General features: G+C 57.6%; 11 protein-coding genes across 11 annotated transcripts; 5 read left to right on the top strand and 6 right to left on the bottom strand.

Moving 5' to 3' along the window:
* Window positions 1–759: 759 nt before the first annotated feature.
* On the bottom strand, window positions 760–1,394 carry GGTG_03645 (hypothetical protein; the record flags this gene model as incomplete). Its single annotated transcript, XM_009221426.1, has 2 exons — window positions 760–814; window positions 835–1,394. 2 exons carry the CDS (start codon window positions 1,392–1,394, stop codon window positions 760–762), a joined length of 615 nt encoding a protein of 204 aa, XP_009219690.1.
* Window positions 1,395–2,735: 1,341 nt separating this feature from the next.
* GGTG_03644 (hypothetical protein) lies at window positions 2,736–3,216 on the bottom strand (the record flags this gene model as incomplete). The annotated part of the gene is made up of 2 exons (XM_009221425.1): window positions 2,736–2,821; window positions 3,084–3,216. 2 exons carry the CDS (start codon window positions 3,214–3,216, stop codon window positions 2,736–2,738), a joined length of 219 nt encoding a protein of 72 aa, XP_009219689.1.
* On the top strand, window positions 2,906–5,255 carry GGTG_03643 (peptidyl-prolyl cis-trans isomerase). Its single transcript, XM_009221424.1, has 6 exons — window positions 2,906–2,950; window positions 3,814–4,021; window positions 4,116–4,162; window positions 4,357–4,544; window positions 4,629–4,735; window positions 4,822–5,255. Exons 2-6 carry the CDS (start codon window positions 3,831–3,833, stop codon window positions 5,042–5,044), a joined length of 756 nt encoding a protein of 251 aa, XP_009219688.1. The 5' UTR covers window positions 2,906–2,950; window positions 3,814–3,830; the 3' UTR covers window positions 5,045–5,255.
* GGTG_03642 (DNA-directed RNA polymerase III subunit RPC6) lies at window positions 5,100–7,078 on the bottom strand. Its single transcript, XM_009221423.1, has 2 exons — window positions 6,557–7,078; window positions 5,100–6,403 (listed from the first exon to the last, which is right to left on the bottom strand). Exons 1-2 carry the CDS (start codon window positions 6,829–6,831, stop codon window positions 5,437–5,439), a joined length of 1,242 nt encoding a protein of 413 aa, XP_009219687.1. The 5' UTR covers window positions 6,832–7,078; the 3' UTR covers window positions 5,100–5,436.
* Window positions 7,079–7,261: 183 nt separating this feature from the next.
* GGTG_03641 (hypothetical protein) lies at window positions 7,262–9,070 on the bottom strand. Its single transcript, XM_009221422.1, has one exon. The coding sequence runs from the start codon at window positions 8,684–8,686 to the stop codon at window positions 7,457–7,459; it is 1,230 nt and encodes a 409-aa protein (XP_009219686.1). The 5' UTR covers window positions 8,687–9,070; the 3' UTR covers window positions 7,262–7,456.
* Window positions 9,071–9,328: 258 nt separating this feature from the next.
* GGTG_03640 (hypothetical protein) lies at window positions 9,329–10,905 on the top strand (the record flags this gene model as incomplete). Its single annotated transcript, XM_009221421.1, has 2 exons — window positions 9,329–9,541; window positions 9,634–10,905. 2 exons carry the CDS (start codon window positions 9,329–9,331, stop codon window positions 10,903–10,905), a joined length of 1,485 nt encoding a protein of 494 aa, XP_009219685.1.
* A 414-nt stretch (window positions 10,906–11,319) lies between these two features.
* On the top strand, window positions 11,320–13,998 carry GGTG_03639 (hypothetical protein; the record flags this gene model as incomplete). The annotated part of the gene is made up of 3 exons (XM_009221420.1): window positions 11,320–11,514; window positions 11,568–12,004; window positions 12,078–13,998. The coding sequence occupies 3 exons, from the start codon at window positions 11,320–11,322 to the stop codon at window positions 13,783–13,785; spliced, it is 2,340 nt and encodes a 779-aa protein (XP_009219684.1). The 3' UTR covers window positions 13,786–13,998.
* Window positions 13,999–14,063: 65 nt separating this feature from the next.
* On the bottom strand, window positions 14,064–15,618 carry GGTG_03638 (hypothetical protein; the record flags this gene model as incomplete). The annotated part of the gene is made up of 4 exons (XM_009221419.1): window positions 14,064–14,631; window positions 14,708–15,084; window positions 15,140–15,322; window positions 15,400–15,618. 4 exons carry the CDS (start codon window positions 15,616–15,618, stop codon window positions 14,064–14,066), a joined length of 1,347 nt encoding a protein of 448 aa, XP_009219683.1.
* Window positions 15,619–17,028: 1,410 nt separating this feature from the next.
* GGTG_03637 (hypothetical protein) lies at window positions 17,029–19,405 on the top strand (the record flags this gene model as incomplete). The annotated part of the gene is made up of 6 exons (XM_009221418.1): window positions 17,029–17,205; window positions 17,368–17,643; window positions 17,897–17,922; window positions 18,436–18,807; window positions 18,893–18,982; window positions 19,309–19,405. 6 exons carry the CDS (start codon window positions 17,029–17,031, stop codon window positions 19,403–19,405), a joined length of 1,038 nt encoding a protein of 345 aa, XP_009219682.1.
* Window positions 19,406–20,910: 1,505 nt separating this feature from the next.
* Window positions 20,911–23,837, top strand: GGTG_03636 (hypothetical protein; the record flags this gene model as incomplete). Its single annotated transcript, XM_009221417.1, has 2 exons — window positions 20,911–23,316; window positions 23,436–23,837. 2 exons carry the CDS (start codon window positions 20,911–20,913, stop codon window positions 23,835–23,837), a joined length of 2,808 nt encoding a protein of 935 aa, XP_009219681.1.
* Window positions 23,838–24,022: 185 nt separating this feature from the next.
* Window positions 24,023–25,096, bottom strand: GGTG_03635 (endoribonuclease L-PSP). The gene is made up of 3 exons (XM_009221416.1): window positions 24,867–25,096; window positions 24,625–24,782; window positions 24,023–24,549 (listed from the first exon to the last, which is right to left on the bottom strand). The coding sequence occupies exons 1-3, from the start codon at window positions 25,083–25,085 to the stop codon at window positions 24,483–24,485; spliced, it is 444 nt and encodes a 147-aa protein (XP_009219680.1). The 5' UTR covers window positions 25,086–25,096; the 3' UTR covers window positions 24,023–24,482.
* Window positions 25,097–25,234: the final 138 nt, after the last annotated feature.

Genomic DNA, 25,234 nt, shown 5'->3' with positions numbered 1-25,234 from the left:
TGCGAGCTTGTGCGCTAGCTTGCTACCAACGGCCCAGTGAGCCTTGTTGACATGACAAAGAATGCGTGCATTGAGAGTTGTGCCGTCTCGGTAGTTAAAATAAACAGCTCTTCACGTACCCGAACGGCTTAAACTTACTCCCCTGGCCACAAGTTCTCTCTTAAAACGCATAGTTAATCACTTATGCTTTTGCTTCGAGGCCAACGCCGCTTGCATCATTGGGTGGAAAAACACAGGTTATATCCGGTGCATATTTTGAAAATGCGAATCTCTGTAGGCCTACCTCCTGAGCAGGCTGCGGTAGTCTATACGTGATAGGTAGGTGACGGGTGGGATGGATGATTCTGTAATGTTTAAATAGAGTAGCACAGTCGTATCCTTGCTGCGCGCGCCAGTTTACTGTTTAACGGCACGGCCAAGTGCAAAGATATGCTGGAGCTAGAGCGAGCGCAAACCTGGCTCGTCGTGGTTGGCTGAAGATCGGGTTGCCCCAGTCCCCAGGTTAGACAGAAGATCTGACGGCTAACTGAGCTCCAAGTCAACGACACTTCAACCATCCCTCATGAGGCCGCCAGGAAACGAGCAGGCGTTGCGCCCTCCTCGTGGGTGGTTTAGGTGGTCAGGCGTTTGTCAGTTTAAGCTCTGTGTACATGCCATAAGGCAAGCTAATGACGATACAAACCCATAATGATTGTAAGAACGGATCCGACAGAAGACCCCCTTCACCGCAAATCGCAAATTACAGCCCGCTCAGTCTGATCAGGGGACTGGACCCATGCCATCCTGTCCAGCACCACCACGCTCCACTGCAAGTCTGAGCGATGACAATCCTACTTCGAATGGATTTTCTGCGCAGCTCCAACAGTCGCCTTCTTGGTCCTGCCATTCCGGCGCAGCCAGCGGAGACCCAGGGAAGTCATAACCACCATGAGCGTCCAGCGGTCGCCCAGCTCTCCTGTGATACCAGCTCCTTTCAGCTCCAGCGTAAACGTATGCTTCAGGTTTAAAACGTTGCGGAATGTGAGCTCAGCCACTGTCTGGGCGTTATCCAGCGGGGAAAAGGATGAAGATGATGGTGCTGTGGGGTTTGACGAGAGACGGTGCAATGTATATCGACTGCTTGCCTCATGCGTGCTGTACTCCTTGTCTCCTTCCATCTTTCGCCATTCAAACTCCTCTCTCTGCCTCTTCTTTACACCAACCTCAATTGCAAACCGGAACACAACGCCGTGCTCCTTGCTGGTGGAGGCGTGCAGTATCTCGGTGACCGTATCCCGCGGGCTTCTCCCGAGGTCCAACGGCGGCAGCTTGACGCTCGTCTTAGGGTCAAATAGGCTGACAAGAAATGGGAGTGGAGACTCGTCACCCACGGCCGCGAGGATAGGGACTTTCATACTCGTCCCGTTTCGAAGATAGAAGCCATGTCCGAACTGAAGAGGCCCTCGGGGGGTGTAGCCGAAATGCACCTCGACAAGATAAAGAAAGTCGTCCTCGGTGGCACCGCAGAGTTTCTAGGTTTTGAGCGCTTGAAGGACGCCCGAGAAGTTGCTGTACAGGTTCATGGCTGGGGGAAAGGATCGATATCCCGAAAACTCAGGGGTAAGCGGTAAATCTTTGAATGATCGGTCCGACTCGCTGCTTTGCGACAGCCGGCCTGCTTTCTCATTGTCGGCCAATACTGTGAGAAGTGGTAAAGCCAAAATAGTGAAGTGTGCTTTCGCATGGTAAAATAACGGCCGGGAGAGCTTTGAGTGAACGTGAAGCGACCGTGTTTGCTGCCCAGAAGGAGAGCAAGGAGGAAACCATATGGGAGGTGAGGGTTGCGGGCTGGAAGGCGGAAAGGACCTGTAGAAGCAGGTGTTTGATAGTTCGTTATGGCCTTATTTAGCCGGACGCTTACCGTAGCTGGTAAGCCAACGGCAAATAATCTAGAATAATGCAGCCAATCGAATGTGGAACTAAGGCTTCGGGTAACCATCTAACGAAAAGACAAGCGGGGAAGAGGAATGCTTGCACAACACGTCTCAAAATCAGGCGAGAACGCAAACAGGGGATGAATGGGCGGTTGTGATAGGATTTGTTCCGAAAAAAAGAAGCCGACTTGGCCATTGAAGCTTTCGCGGCCCGCCTCGACTGCTACACAGCCTTGGAGCAAGCATTCAGACCAACATCCCAGACTCCTAGTGATTCCCCTTGTCAACCCAGCCTACAGTTACTGCTCAGTACTACTTAGGTGCCCTACCCTAGGAGCAGAGGCCTGTTTGTAACAAGCACTCCCCGTTGGGGAACCACCTGCCGTGCACGGGCCAGGACGGGAATGAACGAGGTGGCAAATCTCTAGGTGGAGCATGGAGGGAGCGCAGGTGGGGCGCTTATGGGGGCGGCCATTGGCCAGAGGTCGAGGACTTTGAATAAATTCTTCCCTCACTGGTTTGCTAGGGGAGAGCGGACGGGATCCCGTATATTCCAGTGGGTATGGTCGTATGTGCTCGTTGAGGCAAGCCCTTTTCCTTATAAGTTGTACAAAAGGGGTAATTAAAAGATCGCGCACCGAACAAACTGAGAACAAACAAAAGCGCATGATATGAAATATGCAACAGTTCTGGTTTGTATTTGCAAATATTAAGCGTACGGACCATAAAGGCGTGATAAAAGGAGATGGCTCCCATGTTCATCCTCAAGTTTGGCTCCTCTTCAGAATCTGAAATGAGATCCATCTTTGCCTGAGGCTAACCCTACGGAGCCGCCCTGGACCCGCCCGCCAGCTCCCTCAGGTGGTCATAGCTCTGACCACCAGGGGCAAGCCGATTGCCGAGCACGACTAATAACGTCAACTGGGACCTGACCTCGATTTTTTCTCACACCTGGTTTCCTGGCTCTCCTCTATTGCATCGTCTGTACAGAACCTCGCCTCTGTGTCCCAATTGAACGCCTTATACACTAGTCCGAAGTAAGTAAACGTTGCTCATAGTTTTGTCTCCATGTGTCCCCTGATCGAACAGGGGAGCTCCCGAGCTCTCCCTGCTTGATATATGCCAGCCTCCGAAATCCAGATCCCCCCTACTGAAGACATGCCTACGCACACATGCCCAAAAGCTGGCTGGGAATGCCCGCTTGCACAAAAGGCAGACATTTTTGCTTGGCCTCCATGGTGACGGCAAATTGGCCGAAACCCTTGCCATTGTCATCTCCCCCTTCCGTCCTGGTGCGAGACATTGCTTTTCCAAGTGGGCCCGGTTCCGAGGAAGGTGCGCCCCTTCCAAGAACACAATTGATCCATCCAAGGGCGCCCCGTCACGCTGCAGTTCGGCGGTGGTTTGATTGGGCTAGATGCAGGTATGCACTTGGTCCAAGAAGCGTGGCAAGGAGGCGGCCGGGGCGCCTACCAAAGCCACTCTCCCCGCCCTTACCTCGCCGTTTTAACCCGAGGGCAGAGAGAAGAGAAGAGCCGTCCGATACGCGGTGGCCGAGGGAACAACTCATCCAATTGCCGGGCACAACCTCTGCGCGGACGAAGCATCCTTGGAGGGGTATGCAAGTGCGAATGGAATGCTGGGCCAGCAGATTTGCTAGCACCCGCTTAGACACCTCGCAACCAGATGCCTCGCGCCTGCCCTGAGGCTGCGGAAACATGGCAGGCTGGGATTTTGCCACGGACTTGCCCCATTCCCCAACCGGCTTAGTGCCCTCTGTCGTCAACGCTGGAGCTGCGGCGGCGTTACCCCTCATCACGTGAACCCATCAGTCGTCATCTGCACGCCCTGGGTCCTGGATCGTGATTGGTTGGTTGCTGATGCCTCCCTCCCCGCACAGCTGCTGAATCAGTCAAAATGAGGCCTACACTTCTCCGACCCCTCGTTCCCCGCCATAACCTCTTCGCTTCTTCGCTTCCGCGCTCTTCTTTTCTTCCCAGCTTCAAGTGCAACAACCGCCCTTCCTCGTCTCCCATCCACCACACCTTCAAAGTCCGATTCTACTCAGCCAGCTCCACGAACGCATCCAACATGTCGCGCACCAAAGTGTAAGTTCTCCCTCGATAGCTCCAGCCAAGACGGGTTCATTGGGGATGATTCCTTTGGGGGGACCTCGGCGCTAACCCAATGCGTGGTCTTTAGCTACTTCGACATCCAGTGGGCGGACTCCAACACCCCCGAGTCTGGCCGTAAGTTATCCATCCTCCCCATCGCTGTATCAATTGTGTCCTAGGACACGGTTCTTTCGCTTCCGTCGACGTTGTCGACGTTGGTTCTAGAGCCTCGAGACTCGCAAGCTGTCCGGCCTGGAGCTCTTCTGCGCCAATCAAATAGCCTCAGCCCACGCTGAACCCAAGCTAATGCCCTACCTCCCCAACTGTAGCCCCGAACTCCGGCCGCGTTGTCTTCGAGCTGTACGACGACATTGTCCCCAAGACCGTCGACAACTTCAAGCAGCTCTGCGCAGGATTCAAGGACCGCGATGGCAGCACCATTGGCTACAAGGGCTCTTCGTTCCACCGCGTGATCCCCAACTTCATGCTCCAAGGCGGTGACTTCACTCGCGGCAACGTATGTCACCACCCCGTCATGCACCTGCGGGACTCGCGCAACTGCAAGTCCAGGCTGAGCTCTGACTGACATTATCGGCTATAGGGCACTGGTGGCAAGTCCATCTACGGCGAGAAGTTCGCCGATGAGAACTTCCAGATGAAGCACACCAAGGTCGGCCTTCTGTCGATGGCCAACGCTGGCCCCAACACGTATGTTGCCCTTCTGCTCCAATTGAGAACCCCAATCAGGATCCTTTGTCAAAGCAGCTGCTAACTCTTGCTTGCTTCTCCTCCAGCAACGGCTCGCAGTTCTTCGTCACCACCGCCATCACCTCGTGGCTCGATGGCAAGCACGTCGTCTTCGGCGAGGTTGTTGAGGGCTACGAGAACGTCGTCAAGGCGGTCGAGGGCCAGGGCAGTCAGAGCGGTGCTATCAAGACCAATGCTTACAACCCTGACGGCCCCGGCCCCAAGAAGGGCAACTTCAGGCCCACCATCGTCGATGCTGGTGTTCTGTAAATTACTCGATCATCACAGGAATCGCATAGGCATGATGGACAAGGGTCCTGCGTGACCAGAGACCAGCCATTGGCGCCACGGCGAATTTTTTGGGAGCAAAAGCGGACAGATCGTTTTTAAACACAGGACAACCAAGATCCTTGGTGGGAAACCTAGACTCAAAATTAAACTAGTCAAGTGAATTTCACCACTCTGTGCCAGTTACTTGCCGCTCTGATCCAAATTCCAAAAATGGCCCATGTGCCGCAGGGGGTATCATTTAATCTCGGCCACTATACACAGTCTCCAGGCTGCTCTAGTTTGCCCGCCGAACTCCCAGAATACCAGGTTCAAATCATTGCAAGAGACAGGTCAAGACATCACCGGGTGGCGTAGCTTGGAGCATGTGAATATCATAGTTCAACCACTTCGGGCTTTTTTTCTTCTTCTAGGCCGAGCCACCTGTTGTAGTATATACAGGTGCGCGGACTGACGGGCCCTCCCTCTTCACACAGCTCAAAGACGGGGCAGTTGCCGCAGGGGGCCTCTGTCAGGCCGTTCTCGCGGGCGGGCGGGCCCATGCGGACAACGTCGAGCTGGTTGCTGTCGCTGGTGGCGGCGTCGTCTAGCCGCGGGATGGCGGTGGCGCGGTAGCCGGGCTTGCGCGGCTCGTACCCGTGATGCACGGGCTCGATGAGGCCATCAAAGACGAGCACGTCGACGAGCTGCTGGATGTCGTCCTCGGCGAGAGTCTGGTTCTTGGCGATGCCGGCCTTGCCGATCAGGACGGCGATCTGCTTTGTCGTGGGGTACCCCTTGTACCCGGCCGGCAGCGGCCGCAGCACGTTTTTCCTAGCCGCCGCCACCGCCGCCGCCTCGGCCGTCGCAGCGGCGTGGCCGTTAACCCTCGGCTTCTCGCCGCCGTCCACGCCCGCCTCGACGGCCGAGCGCTTCTTCCCCTTCTTGGCCTGATCGGCCGAGCCCTTGATGGCCTTTTTGGGCGCGCGGGCGCCTGTCGCGGCGGCCGTTCCGTTGACGTGCGACTTGTAGGTGCTCTGGGTCTTGACGATGTCAAAGACGACGCGCTCCAGCTCGTCGATGAATGCCTCGTCCAAGGTTGAGTCGTTGTACCACGGCCCGCCCGTGGCCTTCTCGGAAGGCTTGAGATTAGCCTTGATGTACATCTTCTTGTTCGGGTGCTCGACGCTCTTCATCTCCGAGATGAAGCCCTTGCTCTCGAGCTGCTTTAGCGCCTGCTTGAGCGTCGCATCGTGCATGCCCAGGCGCCGCAGGACCGCGCGCGACCAGATCCCGTCGGCGCCCGCCTCGTCGATGATGGAGTAGACAAGCACGGCATCGCTTGAGGGGAGGTTGATGTATCTGTTTGTGTTTGCCGGGAAAGGCAGGGTCCGTTAGCGTCTTGTCGTCTCTCCCGGATGGCCTGCGCCGGCCTCTCCCAGGATAAGGGGGGACCAATGGCGCGTGCGAGATTTGAGCGAGGAGAGTCGGGGAGGGGGAAGGGGGAATCCCTACTTTTGAGCATCTTCGCGCGTGCGGTACTTCCAACACAGACCCTTACGCTGGTCATTGACGGGCACGAGCAGCTTGTCGTCCGTCAGGCCCTGCACCACGCGCATGAGCAGCATGGGGCTGTCCTCGGGGACCACGTCGAGCGCGAAGAGGTCTTTTTGGGTGTAAAGGCGCCCGATGGAGCCATTGTTGACGCAGGCCTCGTACAGCTCCTCCTTCAGCTCCTGGATCCTGGCCGGGTCCTCGGCCATCGACGGCGTCGACCTCGCGGTCGCCATCTTGGCGAGGCCGGAGGGGCGTCTCGGGGGGCGCTTTCGGGGTTGGTGTCAGTCAGGCCGCCGACAGCGGGAGGCGTGGGCGAGTCAGCAGCAATCTGGGGGAGGGGCTGAGAGGGGTGCAGTTCGGGGGCGTTGTGTTCGTATGGGTTCGAGGCTGAGTAGGGAATCAAGCAGCAGCGCGTTGCTAGCTAATCTGCGGGTGTAACATTTTGCCGCGGTTGCGACCCGAGTCCCTCGCAGCCGAATGCGACAACAAATAATCCTAGAGTCAGGAAATTTCCCCCGCCAAACGCTCTTATTGCCGGCAGTAAATCGGCTGACTGCTCACCGCCCAGAAGCCTTTTGACTAATGTGGGTCGGTGATCCGCCTGACGGGGTCGAGTCGGGCACCTGCTTACACGGCGAGATGGACGAATTTGGTATTAAGAATACGGGCTTGGGAACTGAACGGTTATTCGTTCATTAGTCCGGCATTAGGTGGGACGCATTATTTGATAAATTCATGGAGAGAGAGAGAGACAAGAGCGGAATATTTTATTGTAAAAGTCCAATTTAATTCACCTTGGGCTCGTAACACGCTGCTCTGCGCCATCTAAATGAGATGGCCAATATACCCCGGCCAACCTCACACCATCGTGCGCAGGGCGTCGCAAAAGTACGTGATGGCCTGCCTGCCCGCCTCGAGCACGCCGTCCATGGCCAGGAACGGGTGCGGCTGGCCCTTGAGCACGTGCACGTCGGCCCTGACCCCGGCCGCGCGCAGCCTCTCGCCGAAGGCCACTCCCTCGTCGCGCAGCACGTCCAGCTCGCCGGCCACAATGACGGCCGGCGGCAGCGCCGCCCAGTCGCCGGTCCAGAGCAGCGGGCTGGCCTCGGGGTGGGCCCAGTCGGCGCGGTCTGGGAGGTAGTGCCTGCGGTACCACAGCATCTTCTCCGCCGGCAGCGCCGGCGTGAGCTTGTTCTCGCGCCAGGACGCGTTGTTGTCCACGTCGGCCGTGTTATCGGCCACAGGCACCGATAGCAGCTGCAGCTTGAACCGCGGGTGCCCGGGCCGCGCCACCGCGCGCTGGCACATAACGGCCGCGAGGTTGCCACCGGCCGAAGAGCCGCCCGTAGCGAGCCGGGTCGTGTCGAGCTCTAGCACGTCCTTGCCCTCGCCCAGCACCCACTGCACCGCCTCCCAGCAGTCGTCGACGGCGGCCGGGAACGGGTACTCGGGCGCGAGCCGGTAGTCGGTCGTCACGACCACGGCGCCGCCCCGCGACGCCAGATTCGTCGCCACCACGTTTTCCGTGTCGATCGTCCCCAGCACCCAGCCGCCGCCATGGAAGTAGACGCAGACGGGCCACCCAGCGGCCGGCCTGGCGCCCTCGGGCGTGAAGGCCCGTACCCTAACGTCCGGGCCGGCGCTGTGGCGCCTCGGGAACGTGTAGTCGGCCGTCTTGGCCACGGGAACCAGGGGCCCGGCGCCGGGGATCAGGATGCCGCTCGACCGCGACGCGGCGATGGGCTGCAGGTGCACCTGCGGCTTGTCGAAGATGTGCTTGTTGTAGAAGGCGGCATATTCGGGGTCGATCCGGCCGAGGACGCTCTCATGGAGAGGGTAGTTGTGTGCTTCTGGCTCTGTGGACATGCTGTGACTGGTCTTGTGGTCGCTGTGAAATGTAGATGGTGATGGCTTAGAGAGGTCGAGTGACGCATGGAACAGCAAAGACGGAGCAGCTAGTATAGTATGTATTCGCAGTAGGCTCGAGGGGGTGACTTCTAGAGTCTGACATCGCCTAGGTTGTGATCGAGGGTCGGTCCTACGGCATCCGGCCCCCTGTTCCACCAGCTGGGCCCCGCCGGATGCCATGCCGGCTGCCCATGACACGTTTCCCCTATGTGCCAGGTTTGTGGATGCATGCCAGTGGGGGGAGATGTCAGGAGAATGATTCGGGTACTGTCCGGGCTTGCTGTGCACCGGACTGTTCCAGGATGGTCACCAATGCCTTAGTGAGAGGGGCCGCGCGGAGGTAGTAGTCACAAGCTCCGAAAGTGGGAGCTAGTTCTGCGGCCCAGACCAGGGGTATTTGGCGGGAGACGGAGATTAGGTGTCTAGTGTGATGTACAATGGTGGATCGAGGTTACCGAAACGTGGCACCGGTTTGCCCATGAGATCTCCTGAGAATGTTCCGGCTCGGCGACCCTAAAACGCGATGCATACATGGCGTTGGGCCACCCGCTCACCGTCAAGCCTGTGCGGGGTAGGGAGGGGAGCTGGTCAGCACTGAGTGAGGGCTTTTGTTTGGGGCTGTAGCTGGTGCAACCAACGAGGCAGCTCCAGTGACGTTGCTCTGTACGTTGGACTGTGGGGCCGATGATGCCGTCCCGATATCGGCAAATCCAAGCACTGTCTGCTGCTGTGTAGATAAGAAGCATCACGGTAAAGAAGAGCCCGAAGCCAGCTAGAAACAACGTCTGCACTCGAAGGCCTGCCATCCCGCAGCCTAAGACGATGGCCAAGCAGGAGGAGCCATATCTGGCGCGGCTCTACCCGAGCTCCCCAAAAGATGTCCTCATCGATCTCTACCTGGGCAAGTCCCTCTCGGACCTTCCCACACCGTCGGCCATCCTCGACCTCGCGGCCGTAAGGAGGAACTGCGAGCGCATGCTAAGCGCATGCAGTGGCCTCGGTCTGCAATGGAGGGCGCATGTGAAGACTCACAAGGTTAACCCTTGTCTCACTTTCATTTCTCTGCTGGATGTCTCTCTCCGTGAAGCCCTAGCAGTATAGACGGTTAACTTCGCATGGGTTCTTAGACGGCAGAGATCACTCGCCTGCAAGTCGGCGACGATCCCGCCACGCCCGCGCAGATTGTCGTGTCGACTCTGGAGGAGGCCGAGTTCCTCCTCCCGCTCCTCAAGGAGTACCACGCACAGGGCCGGGCCGTAAATGTCTTGTACGGACTCCCAATAGCCCCCGGGCGGATGGCACGCCTGGCTGCCATCGGTGATGCCCTGGGCCACGGCAGCATCAGCGTGCTGGTCGACCACCCAGCCCAGCTGGAGCACCTAGCCCGCTTCTTCGGCAACCAGGAAACGGCAGCGCATACCGTTCCCCGTGTTTACATCAAGGTGGACATGGGCGGGCGGAGGGCCGGTGTCGAGGTCGGTTCCGAGTCGTTCCGCGCCGTCACCGACGCGGCGCTGGCGGCGCACGACGCCGGCGCTGTTGTCTTGGCCGGCATGTACTCTCACGCCGGTCACTCGTACGGTGGCGACAGCCGCACGACCGCCGTCACCATGATGACCGCCGAGCTGGACGCCCTCGTCAAGGGCGCCGACGCGGTGGTGCAGGCGGCCATGGCGAGGCTGAGCTCTCAGAGAAGGCACTTGCCACCCTTGGTTCTGTCCGCGGGCGCGTCTCCCACTGCCCTCGCGGTGCAGAACCTCCTATCATCGCCCCAAGCCGCTGGACTCCCGAGTGATTTGGTGTCCGCTACGACCACCCTCAGTGCCCTGTTCCAGGAGATCAAGTCCAAGGGGCACGTCGCCGAAATCCATGCGGGCGTGTACCCGCTGCTCGACATGCAACAGCTCGCCGTACACTCCGTCTCCTCGGCCCTGGCCTCGTGGAGGGACGTGGCAATGACAGTTCTTTCCGAGATTTGCAGCACGTATCCCGGCCGAGGCCATGACGGCAAGACCTCCGAAGCCCTGTGCGGTGCGGGAGGCCTGGCGCTTGGGCGCGAGTTCTGCAAAGCGTACCTGGGGATGGCGGTTGTCCACCCCTGGGGCAGGAAGGGCGCCGACGGCAAGCCGCTTGCGCTGCCGGACTGCGACGTGGAGAGCTTCGAGGGCTGGATCGTAGGCAGGTTCTCCCAAGAGCATGGAATTCTGACCTGGCACGCGCCTGACGGCCAAGGTTCTGGCAAGCCTGACGAGTTCGAGATCGGCCAGAAAGTACAGCTCTGGCCCAACCATGCTTGTATAACAAGTAGCCATTTTGGGTGGTACTTCGTTATAGATTCGGATCTCAAAGGCAGGGAGGACGAGGTTGTGGACATCTACATCAAGACAAGGGGCTGGTGATGGACTGTCATCTGAGAATCCAATCCAGTTCTTTCGGAACCTCCCAAGCAGCCGGCCTTGACCTTGTGGTGTGATTGGTGGTAATTGTAGCCAAGGCTCAGGATCGGGCCGTGTATCAGGGGTGATTGGGGGTACGAACCCCTCAAGATGCAGGCTAAATGTGGTGGCCGCCGTCGCCAAGGCGCTTCCGGTCAGTTGGTTTCCGGATCAAGATGCGGCTTTAATGATTCCGAGGTGGCCACATCTCCTCTGGCGGCGGAGAGCGACGACTTTGGCCATATTTTATCTCATGGGGCTGGCTTTCCGCTTGAAACAAGGCCAATCCCACCGAATGATGCTTGGATGTTGTCCACCACTCCCGTAATCCGTACATACGAGCGCTCTCTCCTATCAACCCCCAACACCACGCGGAAAATGGCGCTGTCGGCCGAGCTAGACGTGGCGGCCAAGGTGCGAAGCACCAAAGACGAGCTTGTAAAACATCACAATGCCCAAGTCGAAAGGCTGCAGAGGCAGCAGAACAGCAAAGTGGCGTCTCGTTCCGTCAAACGACCCGATCTTGATAATCCATATCCAGCATCCGTCAAGTCGATCAGCGAGCTAGAAAAGGTAGGCCTAACACGAAAGAGGCTGGGAAATAATTCAAGCTGACTTTGTCATAGATACCACTTCGCACATTGGAGCAAGGCAAGCACCACCGCCGCAAAGTCCTGGTTCTACGCATCGTGGCGTTGCCGTATAGCGGCATCGGAACGGTGACAGTCGTGGAAGACGAGTATGGTGATGTTGAGAGGCTCGTCATCTTTGCCCATAGTGATTCTTCAATCTTGTCCAACATCCCCGAGGGGTGCTTCGTCGCGGTCAAAGAGCCATTTTACCGATGCCCGCCAGCAGGCCAGGATGTGTATCCGGAGAGCAAGACGCCGGTTATCTCGGTCGATCACCCCTCCGACATCTTGCTCCTGAGGTTCAGTGATCCCATAATCCCACTAGGGCTCAAGGGTGGCGTAGAACATCCTCTTCTTAGCTCACTGGAGGAGTGGAAGACCGCAGGTGACACTGCTTTTCTCGAAGGGGATCTGGCGACGGCCGCATTTTGGTATGTCATTCTGACGCTTGACGCAACGACTCATGTCAACACGAGAACACCCAATAACAGCCAACTTTGGCAGCTATACCGAGGCCCTTGACTTTGTAGGGGCACCGGGCGAGAACGAGAGCATGGACAGTGAAGCGGCGGCGGCAGCCGTGTATACCAAAAGGGCAGGAACCAATCTTTTGCTCGGCAAGCACGACGCCGCCAGATCGGATGCGCTGGCGTCACTGACCGGAGGGTCGGCCGACTGGCGGGGGCATTTGACCGCGGCAAAAGCAGCCTACGCGCTGAGAGACTTCGGTGGCGCGCTTGAGCAGCTCGACCTCGCCCTTGCGCTCCATCCCAGCGATTCAGCAACGGTAACCCTGAACAAGGAGAGGGCGCGGACCCTCGACCGGATTCACGAAGAGGACACGGGCGAGTACGACTTCCCGGCACTCGCCGCATCGGTCTCTCCGGCCGGGCCGAAGCCAAGCGTCCACCTGGACGTTGCAGACTTCACAAGACGGACAACTGTGGAGGAATCACCCATGCATGGACGAGGCCTGTTCGCTACCGAGCTTATCCCGGCGGGTGAGCTCGTCTTTGTGGAGAAGGCGACGGTCATGCCGACCAAGTACGACGACGAAGGATCCGCCGCTGGCTTATATGCCGGCATGGTCCGCCGGATGTACGACAGCCCCACTGTTGCAGCCCGGATCGGTGGGTGCTGGGCCGGAGAGTATGGCTGTCTGACGGGAAAAGAGGGCACCGTGGTCGACGGCACGCCCGTCATCGACGTCTTCCACACGGAGCTGGTCCGCACCAAAAACTGCCACAGCTGCCCCCCCTTGACGGTGGACAACACGCGCCCCCGCCCCGAGGGCGTGCCGGAGCCGCCGCAGACGAGGGGCATCTGGCCGCACGCGGCCATCATGAACCACGCATGCGTGGCCAACAGCACGCGCGCCTTCTGCGGCGACCTGTTCATCACGCGGGCGTCGCGCGACATCCCCGCGGGCGACGAGATCACGCAGCAGTACGTGCCCGTCCGGGCCGACTGGGGCGAGCGCCAGGCGCAGCTCCGCCACTGGTGGGGGTTCGAGTGCGCCTGCGCGCTCTGCGCGGCCGAGAGGCCCGCGGCGACGGCCGACCCGGCCACGGGCGGCGCGGGTGGCGCGCATGCGAGGCGCAAGGCGCTCCTGGCGCAGATCGAGAAGCTCGCGAACCGGGCCAAGCCGGCGCCCGGGAGGTCCTCGATGGGCTTGACGGCGGACAGGAGGCAGCCGCCGCCTGGCATCTATCCAGACGCCATAATCCGGAACGTCGAGAGGCTGTCCAAGCAGCTCGAGGACGCGCACGAGCGCGAGGTCTACGGCGAGGGAGGCGCCGAGGGCGGTTCCAGACTGCTGCCGCGGCTGATGCTCGTGTTTCCGCACATGTGGCTGATTGACGCCTACCGCGGACGCCGCAACTACGCCAAGGTGATTCAGAAGGCGCTGGGGGTGATACGCGACTTTGGCTTCTTGCTACCTCCAAGCGCAGTGTCGCAAGCAGCGGCGACGGCCGACGGACTCGTCGAGGGCATCGAAATTCAGGGCTTGTTCCAGACTCAGCCCTCGGAAGCGGCAGGGCTGATGACGATTCACGTGCTGAGGGCGCTGAAGCATGGGGCGGATGCGCACCAGGCGTTGGGGCGAGAGGAGGAGGCTGAGCGGTGGGAGGCGGCGGCGGCGTTTGGGTTCAAGATGGTTTCGGGGTGGGAGAACGATATCGACATCATGATGGCGCCGGCAGAGAAGTAGGCGTGTCGTCGGGCCATTCCGGTTCTTAGTGTTTTGTGTTGATCTGAACATGACGATAGAATGATGAAGATGGATGAAGCATGAAAACAGACATCTGCCACCTCAACTTTGGGCAACTGAAAGTCAAAGTCCCACTATTAACTCATGCCAAATGCTGGGCAGTTCGCCTGGAACTTAGCGCCGGAAGCACCGCACGGGCATACCTTCGCTAAACACTAATCTCGCACCGACCACGCGCAGGGCCACGACGACAATGGGCTCGCTCCTATCTGAACCCTTTAGACAGCTCCCCCTATGGGATGCGCTTCTTTCCAGGCTGTTAACCCATTGTGTCCGTTATCGAGCTGGCCTGCAGCACACTCGTCCGACACCGCGATCCCGATGTTGCTCTCCGTGTCATCAACACGCCCCGTTCCCATCCCCTGCGCTTGGCCAGGATAATGGAGGTCCTTGGACAGAGACTCGTCGTCGCCGAGCTTCACCCCCTTTCCATAAGATTCAAACCCGTCCAGCTTCCCCGGAAAGTCGATCCAGCTGTCTATCCGGGGCGTGTCTCCGTGCTTGCGCGCGCCGCGCGTACCCACGGTTGAGAGTGATGCGCGATGGTTGGCGGCCGCCGCGCGAGCCAGCGCCACCGATTTGGTGGAGCGATCCATGCCAAAGAGACGAGGGAAGCGGCGGACGATCAGCGGCTTGAGCGTGACGGCACATGCGCAAGCGATGGCCATGTTGACTTCGATTGAGGTCCAGTACGTGTTCGAGGCCGTGTTCCATGTCAAATCCGACCCAGGGGTGAGATTCGTATCGATCAAAAGGACAAGCCGGACGATTGCCATGGTGCAGACGCTGTTCACAAGGTGGTTTCACACAGCGTTAGCCACCGCATGTCTGCCCACTGATCTCACGAGGGAGCACGACTCACAAGAAACCCAAGGCAAACAAGGCCAAGATAGCCAGCTTCTGCCGCCAGGGCATCCGCAGGTTCCAGATGACAGGCAGAGGGAGGGCAAAGATGAAGAAGTCAGTGGCAACGTGCAGCCCGTTGTTAAACCACCAGATTCGTTCCGACTGGCACAGCGCGTCGCTTCGGGCTGTGAAGTCCCAGTAGGCTTGCAGGGGAATGCATGCCGTGAGAACTGAGCCGACGGTCCACACGTTGGATATGACAACAAAGCCCATGGCTATCCGTGCTGCCCACCAGGCCCAGCCGATGGTAAAGAAGGTGAAGTAGAGCAGCAGGATGGATATCTTGACAAAGCAGACCGTGAGGCTGTAGAAGAGGATGCTGTACCAAGAGGCCTGGCAAAGAATTAGTCACACGCCGTCGAGGACCGATAGTGCTGTGCATGCTTACCCTTATTCCAAGAGCCAAATCAGCAGGATCCGTGTCCCAAATATGCTTTCCTTGCCCGGTATAGATCTCTAAGTTCCAGGCATCCAGTGTTAGTTGCCTGTTCGTACCATGGGCCATGTTGCTGTAGTTGGGGGAGGAGAACGAACGGTCAACGGAAGCGATCATAACACCGGTGGCGAATACCTGCGTAGAGAAGTTAGGTGTTAGCCAAACTTCAAAGTGACTGTGCTTCGCCTATGAGGGATTCGCTATAAGCCTACCCAGGCTGCTAGTATACACCAGTCAGCAGCGCCCAGGATCCTCAGAATCTGCCTCCTCGTGTAGAAGCGGAGTGCGACGAAACAGCCCCCGATGAGCCAGGTGAACCCTGCGCAGAAATACAGGCCAAGTTGCTGAGACTCGTGCGACAGCCCGTCACCTGAGCTCCCCATTATCACCTCAGGGACAGGTACCGGCGTCGGAAGATCCATAAGCTGCATCTTGTTAGGCTGCAGGCGGTCAGTGCAGGTCTGGGCAGCTGTTCGGAGGAGAAAAGAGTCTGCTATCGTTTGGCAACGGGCCACAAACACACATGTGTGTAAGGCAGGCACGGGAGAGATGAAAGCATCACCTAGAAAGTTGCCCAAGAACTGACCGAACACGGGACAGCCGGGATAGCACAGGGTATTAAGTTCTCAGCTGGCGACGCCCCTTAGCTTAGATGCGCATCGCAAGCCATGATTTCCACTGTTGCCCAACATCAGCAGACACATGTAGGCTATTGCAATCTCTATCGGCACATCGACCGGCCGGTGTGGGGAAAGATCGAGCCAAATGTTCACGCGGCATGGATCCGACAAGGGGTCGCAGATCCGGGGTTCGCGGCTTCTTCGCTTGGGCGCATCTTCCTCGCTTGCTTGGCATCGCGACGGGTCGCGGCTACCGATGAAGCGTTGCCTTTGTCGGCAGTCCAAGATTGAAGTCAAGTCTTGGTTTTAAGCCGCGCCCGGGATAATGAGTGCGGGGATGAGGGGGGCCAGGCAGCGTACGTAGACGAGACGTGATCTGCCCGAGGCCCGTCATTTACGCACAATACCGTGTGGCCGCCGAGGTGCGAAGTCGCTTTTGGGGCGATCTCGCATTTCAGGGGTCGAGGAACGTGTTGTCAGTGCACAGGTGAGGATGGTCGGATGGACGGGGATATGTCTCTGCCTGGCGCTGGCTTTTGCACTTGAATGCCGGATGACAGACGGAAGGTAGTTTAGATAGACCATAGAATCGATAGATTCCATCAGCTTAAAGACAATAAGCTACCGTAGATATATCGAGGAGAATGTTGACATTATTTGATCCTTGTCTGCATGCAAATCTTCGACAGACCTGCCGCCGAAAGTGAAGAACGGATCTCCTTGCGGCCGGAAAATGTGGGGGTGGCAGCTTGACACTTCACATCTTTAGCCGGCGCAGAGATGAGACGGACGGCTGGCGACGTGCATACCATCCTGCCCAATGTCGCTCCTGCCGTCTTCAATGTTCCCGTTGGTTTCGCACCTGCATCACAACTCCGGTTATTATATGGCGGGAGCTGGCGATCATTCTTCCGAAGACAGCGCTCGCCACCGCTGCCGGCACTCGAGGTACCTGCCTCGGCAAATGCATGACCGAGGGCGGTCTACTCGAAGCTTGTGCCAATTACGGCTCCTGACGAACTTGAAAACTCCTCTTGTCCGCCAAAGTCCGGCAGCAGGGTCTCAGAGGTCGGACACACCGACCGGCGGTGCGCCGCTGTTATAGACGTAGATAAAATGGCGGATATAAGGGGGTGACCGAGAAAACATTCCAGTCCTGTTTGAGAAGTGCTCCATATCCATGACCAACCTCCTCAAAAGCACGCAAAATCCGCAGACATCATGTCCGCCGTCCCCAAGGCAAAGTTCACCACGCCCGTGAGACCCCTCACCTTCCTCATCACGAGCTGCTCCTCCGGTCTGGGCCTCTGCCTCGCCCGCGCCGTGCAGGGCGCCACGAGCCGCAAGCCCGGCCGGACGCCCGATCTAGTCGCCAAGGTCGAGCGGCGCGGGGGGCCGGTGGCTGGCGCTCGACGTGGACGACGCGGTCGCCTGCCTGCGCCTCGTCGACGACGAGCTCGAGGCGCGCGATGAGCCCGTTGACATGCTTGTCAACAACGCTGGCTGGTCCGGTCCACCAGGCCGTGGAACACCTGACACAACACCGAGGTGCACGCACAGTTCGAGATCATCTTCTTTGGGCTACCGAGGCTGGCGCGCGCTGCCGTCGCGCACATGCGGAGGCGCCGCTTCGGCGTCGTCGTCAACATGAGCTCGGGCGCCGGGCTGGAGGGGGTGGAGAGCATGGGCGCATACGCGGCTGCAAAGTCGGCGCTTAACGGTGAGTTCGGTTTCCGTACAAATATGCGCAACGTCGCGCGCATCGGCTCCGTGCCCCTGGCGGACGACTACAAGGGAAAGGAGTTTGCGGAGGTTGGACCTTGTGCAGTCAGGCAAGTTTGTTCTCGATAGCGACCCAGAAAAGACCGCCCGCGTCGTCGTCCGAATTGTTACGGGCACCGGCGTCGGCGAGGGTCGCGAGGGCGAAACTTTACTCCCGCTAGGAAAGGACGTCATCCCGACGTACAGCCTCGTCAGGGAAAGGCTTAATCACGCCTTGAAATCTTTGAGGACATTACCGCCAACGTTTACGCAGACCACTGAGGACGCGCATTTTGGCTTTCTGACGACGTCGTCTGCGTCCTCATAGGTGCACGGTGGCGGCATTTTGCCTGGGTGTGGTTTCTGTGCGGCGTCTGGGTGCTGTATAAAGTAGTCGTCTCTGGCCAGGGATTGGTGCAATTCACTGCTGGGACGAAGAAAAGAAGCCATTGACTGCCACCTCAGAAAATTAACCATGACCCGATCTTCCTTCGAAACGTTCCTCCTCACACTCCCTGCCTTCTTATTCAGCCTAATCTTCCGACAGCACCCCTTCTCCTGCTTCTGTTCCTAGCACTCAAGTCGCCATCTCCCTCGCCGTCTCGTCCCTGCAACCATGCATCTGGCCTCCATATTGGGCGCCCTCGCGGCCGGTCTCACTGCCGCGCAGGGAAAAACATCAGGGTATTTTAACAACACGGCGGTGTGTAACTTCAACTTCCATCCATAGGTGATCGGGGGCCAAGAGAGATGCAATCAGGCATGCCTGGGCAAAGATGTGCTGACTCTTGCCTTGCGTCGAAAGGATATCGCACCTCTGACGACCACCACCAAGGCCTTGCACTGGAATTTTACCTCGTGGCCCAGGCGGAACTCGAGCGTGGTCACCAAGCACCAGACCACCCTCGTCACCGTCTCCCGCGCCGCCAACTCGACCCTCTCCAGGACCTGGCTCAACGGCACCATTACCGGGACGACCAGGTCCACGAATCGCACGGCCACCTTTCAGTGGACGCCGCCCACCCCGACCCTGCCATACCGCTGCGCCATGAGGGACTGCTGGAGGCACCCCAAGGACAAGGACCGCCAATGGTGCGAGCAGGAGGACAGAGAAAAGTGCAAAAAGGAGTGGGAGAGCATACAGAGCGAGGTTTGGGCAACTAGCCGCCTCGTCAACGACGCTGTGGGCGAGAACGCGAGGCAGACAGTGAAGAAGATGAACTCTCAAGAGTTCAAAGAGTGGGTTTCCAGGATGGAGTTGACCCCGGGTCTTATTTTCAAGCCAACTGTTAGTGCTTACGACTAGCAGTAACGCCTGCTTCAGGGGCGGGATCATGCTATGTTTACCAAGCAAAAAACGATGTCTCCCTCGCCAACATGAACGCCTACTTCATATCGGCGATTTTAACTTTTTGTTAGTGCTTGTATCATAAAACATTGTTGGCTGCCTCAGTAATGAGAAACGTCTGGTTAAAAACTGTGACAGTTTCCTAATTAAAGTGGGAAGCACCAAAGAGCCAAATGAGAATTGTTGATGCCATAGGTTTTCCCTCCCCATTCCGACTTGTAAAGTACCGTTGCCCGTTTCATGAGGAAGCTGACGTGAACAAGTGCGAGTTGATGGAAACCGTATTCCTGTGCTCTTGGGATTCTGTAATTTCTAAAGAATATTCGTCCTACAGCACAGAAGAACATCCCGCCCCTAACATGCAACACCAGCTTTCGCTAATGCTGCTTTAGTTGTACACTATCTGCTGGGCGTATGGGACCCGAGAGGTTTGTCCCGGGCAACCGGCAACCCCTAAACTGGCTAAGGTCCCGCAACATTATCGATTAGCTACCGATTTGCCAGGCTTTCTAAGAATTGCCTTCATATACAATCCACCATCCCTTTGTGCCGGAGTGTAAAGTAAGTTTCCGATCTTTTATGTCGGGGCTGTGCTTTGCGGGAATTTTTTATAAAATAAAAAAAAGAGGGGGGGGGGGGGCAAAGAATTTAAAACCATTAAAATACTTTGTTTTTTTTTTAGAAATTCACAATTTTCCTAATGGGATTTAAATATTAAACGATGGGATTACAAAAGTATTGTGGAATTAATGCTAACGATATATAAGGGAAAAAAGTAGGGTGGCTGATATATTTGTAGAAATGCAGAAAGGGGCTTTCTGTTCGTTTATAAATTTGCCATTACAGGGCCATTTACGGTGCTTTTTATAACGGACAAACGGTGAAGGATGGGGTTTATTGTGGGCTTATCTGGAACTCTAAAGAGAAAGATAGACGGGCACGCGGCCGTGGGCCTTGTGCCCTCCATATATACAATGGTACCTCTCTCTTGTAGGCGCGGTACCCATTACCTCACCCCTGTTGGTGCCGGCGAGTGCTCGGTGAGCATTTGTTTGACACAGCACCGGTGCGGAGCACCGGGTGCCCGTGCAGATCTTCCGTGCCAAGGCCTGGAACAGTGTGCCGGCTCTTGGTGATAGCCTCCTTTGTGACACTTTCATCCAATGAAATATTCCAATCCTGTTGTTGAAGGTGCGCCATTGGTTTTAGTCGAGAGCATCCAGTCGCGGAGCCATAATGATGTTGACATGGTTCGACTACAGCCAATGGACCATGCTGGCCCCCTTCCTACTTCCTACAGTCGATCAGCCAGGAAACTCCTAAGGTCCATCATAACCTACCCGCTAGACCACTGCAGCATCCTTCCCCTTACAGCAATCGAGGACTTTGGCGACGTCTCTCTTGGCGGCTTGACGGAGATACAGCAAATCCCTGGTGGCTTATCTGAGGTCCTCAAGAGATCCAGGTACACCTTGCCCCGTCAAAACCGTTATCAAAATCGCTCCCATATGAAATTTCTACCCTCCGCACCAGCCAACTTGTGGTTCAACTTTCCAACCAACCAAACCCAACCTGATCCAATCTTCTTCGGTCCCGGGCTTCCGTCCTTTCCCTCTCCCGCAACAATCCTTTCCCATTAAAAACTAGCACCATCAGGCAGTTGCTACCCTGGGCGTAGGGAGTCTACCTCAAGTTTCACTTCCTGATCCAATCCTGCAACCTCGCTGGCACTACCAGGAAAACCTCGAGGTCATGGCCGAGACGCGCCAAGTCGCCGACCTTGGTGATAACATCTCAACACCGTGTCTGCAGGGTATGCACATCTTTTTTCTAGCTTATCCATGATTTTCTTCTCTCGCCCATGCTCTCCGATCATGATTCCCTTCCTTCAAAAACTTTGCGGGTTTATATCTCGAACCCGCGGTATCCCCGCTCAGCGTTTCACTCCCACATCACTGACGCGTCAACTAGCTGTCACAGGAACAGGCTCAGCAATGGAAGGCGAGACATCGGCCGCCGAAATCGCCATCCAGCCTGGCCAGCTGGCTTCCAATCTCAATGGACAGAGCTATGTCCATGGGATTCCGCTGAACTACACTATCGGCATCGAGCTCAACGTCCTCAAGGCCGGCTCCAAGCTCTTCGGGGCCCGCGGCGGAAACTCGAGCTTTCCAGGTCTCCTCCCAAGCCCAGAGGAGCTCGATCCGAAGCCCGACGGCAATTCGGCTCAGGGCTACATATGGGTCGGCATGGTGCCGAGCCACGGAATACTTGCCAACTACAACGCCGCCGTTGGTGCCAAGGCTGAGGGTACGACCAGCACGAGTGCCAAGAAAGGCCGACGTCCCGGTGCCGGAGGTGGCGGGCTTCTACCTCCCATCGACAATGACCCGAACGCCCTGAGGGTGGTGGTGAACAAATCGACCAAGAACCTGCAGTTCTACAAGCTGACTACGCGCGACGCCTCCACCAATCTGTGCATCAAGGAAACGTTGCCGAAGGAGCACGTCTTCTTCTTCCCTTCGTTTCTCGATCCCGAGGTTCGAGGAGTGAAGGCCCGCAAGACTGCCTTGAGCGACGAGATCGACAAGAGAGCGAATGGCACTGGCCCAGGAACGACACCGCAGAGCAAGCGGCCAAAGGCCGCAGCCCCAACCGCCAAGACTCCCGGGCCCGGGAAGGTAGACAAGTCGAGCGCGAAGCCGAACCCTCCCAAGACCCCGACCCGCCATGTGGTCGAGAAGTCGACCGGTCCGGCTTCCTCCCAAAGCAGCACTGTCCAGAAGGAGAACCAGACTCCCGGAAAGATACCTAAAGACAAGGCATCGGGATATCAGAACACTCAAATTGCTCAGCCCAAGAATAGCTCCCCAGCCAGAAAGGAGGCTGCGATTGCTCTGCAGTCTAGCGTCAACGGCGCCCAGCCTCGTGCCATCGCTCCACCCACAGCTCCCGCTCGACAGGAAATGGTCGAGAATAGACGTCCCCAGAACTACAATATCCCGGGATGGCTGGACGCACCTCTCGAGCATGCTCCTCATCATCCAGTGGAAACCCCCAGCACCGTAACAATCATTGCCGATGACGCCTCGCCGACCAGTGGCTATACCTCGCGAGCCAGAAAATCTGCACCTGACTTTGCCGAGACGCCCTGTCGGCCTCATCAGCCCGGCCGTCATCCAAGCCAGAGACCGCCTTCCAATCCGCCTTCCAGCACGAAGACTCCTCTAGGAGAGGGCCTTTGCAACAACCATGCATACAAGCAAAATATGGCGAGAAACCCGGCATCGTCTTGGGCCGCCGGAACCACTGGTAGCATGCAGCCCACAAAGACTGCGTACGGAGAGGGCATGGCGAGTGACTCGACGTCTTCCTGGGCCTCGGGCCCTCCTGGAAACAGGCAGCCTACCAACAATGCGTATGGAAAGGATACGGTGCTGTACCCGGTGCCGCCTTGGCCCTCGGGAGCTGCCAGTGACATCTACTCTTCCAACAACAACCATGCCAGCAATCATGGAAACGACTACGCCAACCGCGCCAACTACGCGAACGGCTACGCCGGCGGCTACGTCAACAGCTACACCAACAGCTACGCTAATAACTTTGCCAACAACAACCTTGCGAACAACCATACCTTCAACTATGCCAACAGAGCTGCCAACAACGTGCATGAACCAGATATTGTGGACTTCCAGATGCACCCCCCAGCCTTTGGAGCTCACAGGATCATGCAGGCTAGCGACGGAGGGTACGGACAGGCCGAGTTCCATCATGGTGGCTCCGACTCAAACCAGTACCTTGGCGCGGATGCAGTCGCGGGGCTCCCTGCTCCTGGCGCTCACAATCTCAACGGCGGGATCGCGGGAGGCACGAGTACTGGCTTCCACAAATCGCTCGCGGGCAATGACACGGGGTTCCCCCCGGGATATGAGGATGTCGATATGCAGCACTACAAGACGCCGTCTCAGTGCAACTCTCTGCTCGTGCAGTGCGGGGCCGAGACAGACTGCCCTCAGCAGCAGGATAGCCACCGTGTCCCGAGCCAGCGCCCTCTCCAGAACGCCGGCCACTCGTGGAGGCACGTGAACTCGGGCGGCAGTCACCGCAACCATGCCAACCCGCAGCTTGGCTGGGGTGGGGTGCGCAAGCCAGGTACGAGGGGCATGCATCGGCGCGTGGGGGTCCCGAGAGAAGACCCGATCAAGATGCTGCTGGATATGGCGATGGAGCTCAAGGCCAACAACAAGGCCTGCATCATCAACCAGCTTGCCGCGATCGCCCAGAGCCTTAGCAACAACGACGCTTTCATCAACCTCGACGGTTGCATTGGGGCGCACTTCAGGTGCCCTGCGGGAGAGCTGACGCCAGAGGCTGTTGGCCCGCTCTATGAACAGTTCATGGTAAGTCTGGCGCCCAACTTACTTTCGAAATTCCTGTCGATTATGTGTGACGTTTGCCACCGCCCCCGCCCTTGAGGAACCAGGAGTTGCTGACTGGGGCCGTCTACCTCGTGAAACAGAAGATGTTCCCGGACCTTCGCGGGGACTTCGCAGTGGCCGAGTTCGGGTTCATGCTGAACGGCATACGCGAGGCCAAGCTCATGATCGAGTTCAAGCGGATCCGGCAGTTCGTCTGGGCTTTCGTCGGGGATGTCCGGGCCCGCATCGCGAGCGACCCTGCCTTCTCCAGCTCCTACAGGGGGCCTCCGAAGATTGCCAAGGAAGAGGCGAAGAAGATGGCGGAGAACGCGCATGACCGGGCCGGGTGCATTGTCCCATCGCCTTATGACGCCGCGAAATTTGCCTGCATCGGACAGCAGCACATGAATATGAACAGCCCAGACGATGAGGATGCCTCCACCATCTACATGAGCGCCACTACCGCCAGCACCATTGGCGAGGAAGACCAGAATGCCCAGTGACGCGGCCGCTGATGTCTACGGCACTTCCTTGATCTTGTGCGTTGCCTTACTCTGGTTTCAACAGTTTTGTTAGATTAGCCCACTCTCCACTCCGCGCTTCACAGTACTTTGTAGGATAATCTTCTGCCCTTGGAGGGTGACTGAATCTTCTCGTCGCCACCTGGGGGCAATTTGGGAACGTTTTAGGCCCAAGGAAATGGAATGGATGATGGATCCGGACACGGGAGGGGACAGGGTCGGACTACTTGGGCTTGAAGGGTAGATCTTTGGGAGGAGGATAGGATTACGGGAGTGACATGCAAGTTGCTCCGCTCTGCTTGTTTCCCTCGACCTTTCCTTGTTTAGGTTTGGTGAGGGAATCCATTCCCCGTCCCCGCTATTACTCTATCAGCACGGCATTAGGTGGGATGCACTATCAACCAGATTTGGGGGCAGTGGTTTTGCCTTGAAAAATAGCGCTTGTATCGCGCAAAAAAACGGAAATGGCAAGAACGAGCATGCCGCCCAGGCAAACGAAGATTGAAGTTGAAATAAAATTGAACAGGCAGGCAAGCTTTTATGTACGAATTGGGCTGGCCATCGTTTGTAAAACCTGGTTGGTTAGGTTTGCCTGTTAAACTCCTTCAGGCTCACTCCGAGCGCCACCTAGTAGGTGGCGATGCACTCAATCTCGACATCGACGTTAAGGGGAAGGGTCTTGACGGCCACACAGCTATGCGGGCGATAGCGCCGTGTTAATAGCAACCACTACAATGGCGTGCGGGGTAGTAGACGGTACGGTACATACGTTCGGCAGGGCTTGACGTCTCCCCAGTATTGGCAGTAGATCTCGTTCATGGCGGCGAAATCGTCCATGTTGGACAGGAAGACGTTGACCTTGACGACCTTGTCGATGCTCGAACCGGCCTCCTCCAGGATGGCGGTCAGATTCTTGATGCATTGGTGCTGTAATTTCTCATTAGACGGGACTCTTGCTGAGTGTGCCCTTTGTGGTGCAAAATGGGATACTGCCTCAGGATACTGCCTTACCGTATGGGCCTGGATATCACCATCGATTATCTGCATCGTGGTCGCGTCCATAGGCACGGCGCCGGACACAAAGACAAAGCCATTTGCTTTGATGGCCTGGCTGTAAATGCCAGGCAGCGGCTTGGGTGCCTTGTCGGTCAGGACTGGGGTCTTGGAGGCCATCTTGATTGCTTTGGTGGGACGTGTGGTGGTTGAAGGCAGCCGCAACAGCCCGACCATGCTAGGTATCTTGAACCATACTCTTATATCGGCGGGGTACATGTGTGACAGAGGTCCTTTAGCTTTCGGCCGTTATTGTTGCCCCATCCATCGGGCACTGCCGATCATCGGCCATCGTCGGACCTCCACCTGCGGCACCGTGCGGGGCG

The sequence above is a fragment of the Gaeumannomyces tritici genome (genome assembly GCF_000145635.1).
Source record: "Gaeumannomyces tritici R3-111a-1 unplaced genomic scaffold supercont2.2, whole genome shotgun sequence".
NCBI lineage: Eukaryota > Fungi > Ascomycota > Sordariomycetes > Magnaporthales > Magnaporthaceae > Gaeumannomyces > Gaeumannomyces tritici.
Note: the sequence above shows the minus strand (reverse complement) of the source record. Positions and strands in the feature narration are given on the sequence as shown.

What these genes read in the sequence shown, in the direction of transcription:
- GGTG_03643 (XM_009221424.1), top strand. Translation starts at nt 3,831, where the DNA reads ATGAGGCCTACACTTCTCCGACCCCTCGTTCCCCGCCATAACCTCTTC. An exon ending in AACATGTCGCGCACCAAAGT is followed by an intron (nt 4,022 to 4,115) that starts GTAAGTTCTCCC and finishes CGTGGTCTTTAG; the next exon opens with CTACTTCGACATCCAGTGGG. An exon ending in GTGACTTCACTCGCGGCAAC is followed by an intron (nt 4,545 to 4,628) that starts GTATGTCACCAC and finishes TATCGGCTATAG; the next exon opens with GGCACTGGTGGCAAGTCCAT.
- GGTG_03642 (XM_009221423.1), bottom strand. Translation starts at nt 6,831, where the DNA reads ATGGCGACCGCGAGGTCGACGCCGTCGATGGCCGAGGACCCGGCCAGG. An exon ending in ACGCGCGAAGATGCTCAAAA is followed by an intron (nt 6,404 to 6,556) that starts GTAGGGATTCCC and finishes AAACACAAACAG; the next exon opens with ATACATCAACCTCCCCTCAA.
- GGTG_03641 (XM_009221422.1), bottom strand. Translation starts at nt 8,686, where the DNA reads ATGGCATCCGGCGGGGCCCAGCTGGTGGAACAGGGGGCCGGATGCCGT.
- GGTG_03635 (XM_009221416.1), bottom strand. Translation starts at nt 25,085, where the DNA reads ATGGTCGGGCTGTTGCGGCTGCCTTCAACCACCACACGTCCCACCAAA. An exon ending in GTGATATCCAGGCCCATACG is followed by an intron (nt 24,783 to 24,866) that starts GTAAGGCAGTAT and finishes GAGAAATTACAG; the next exon opens with CACCAATGCATCAAGAATCT. An exon ending in GACGTCAAGCCCTGCCGAAC is followed by an intron (nt 24,550 to 24,624) that starts GTATGTACCGTA and finishes TCGCCCGCATAG; the next exon opens with CTGTGTGGCCGTCAAGACCC.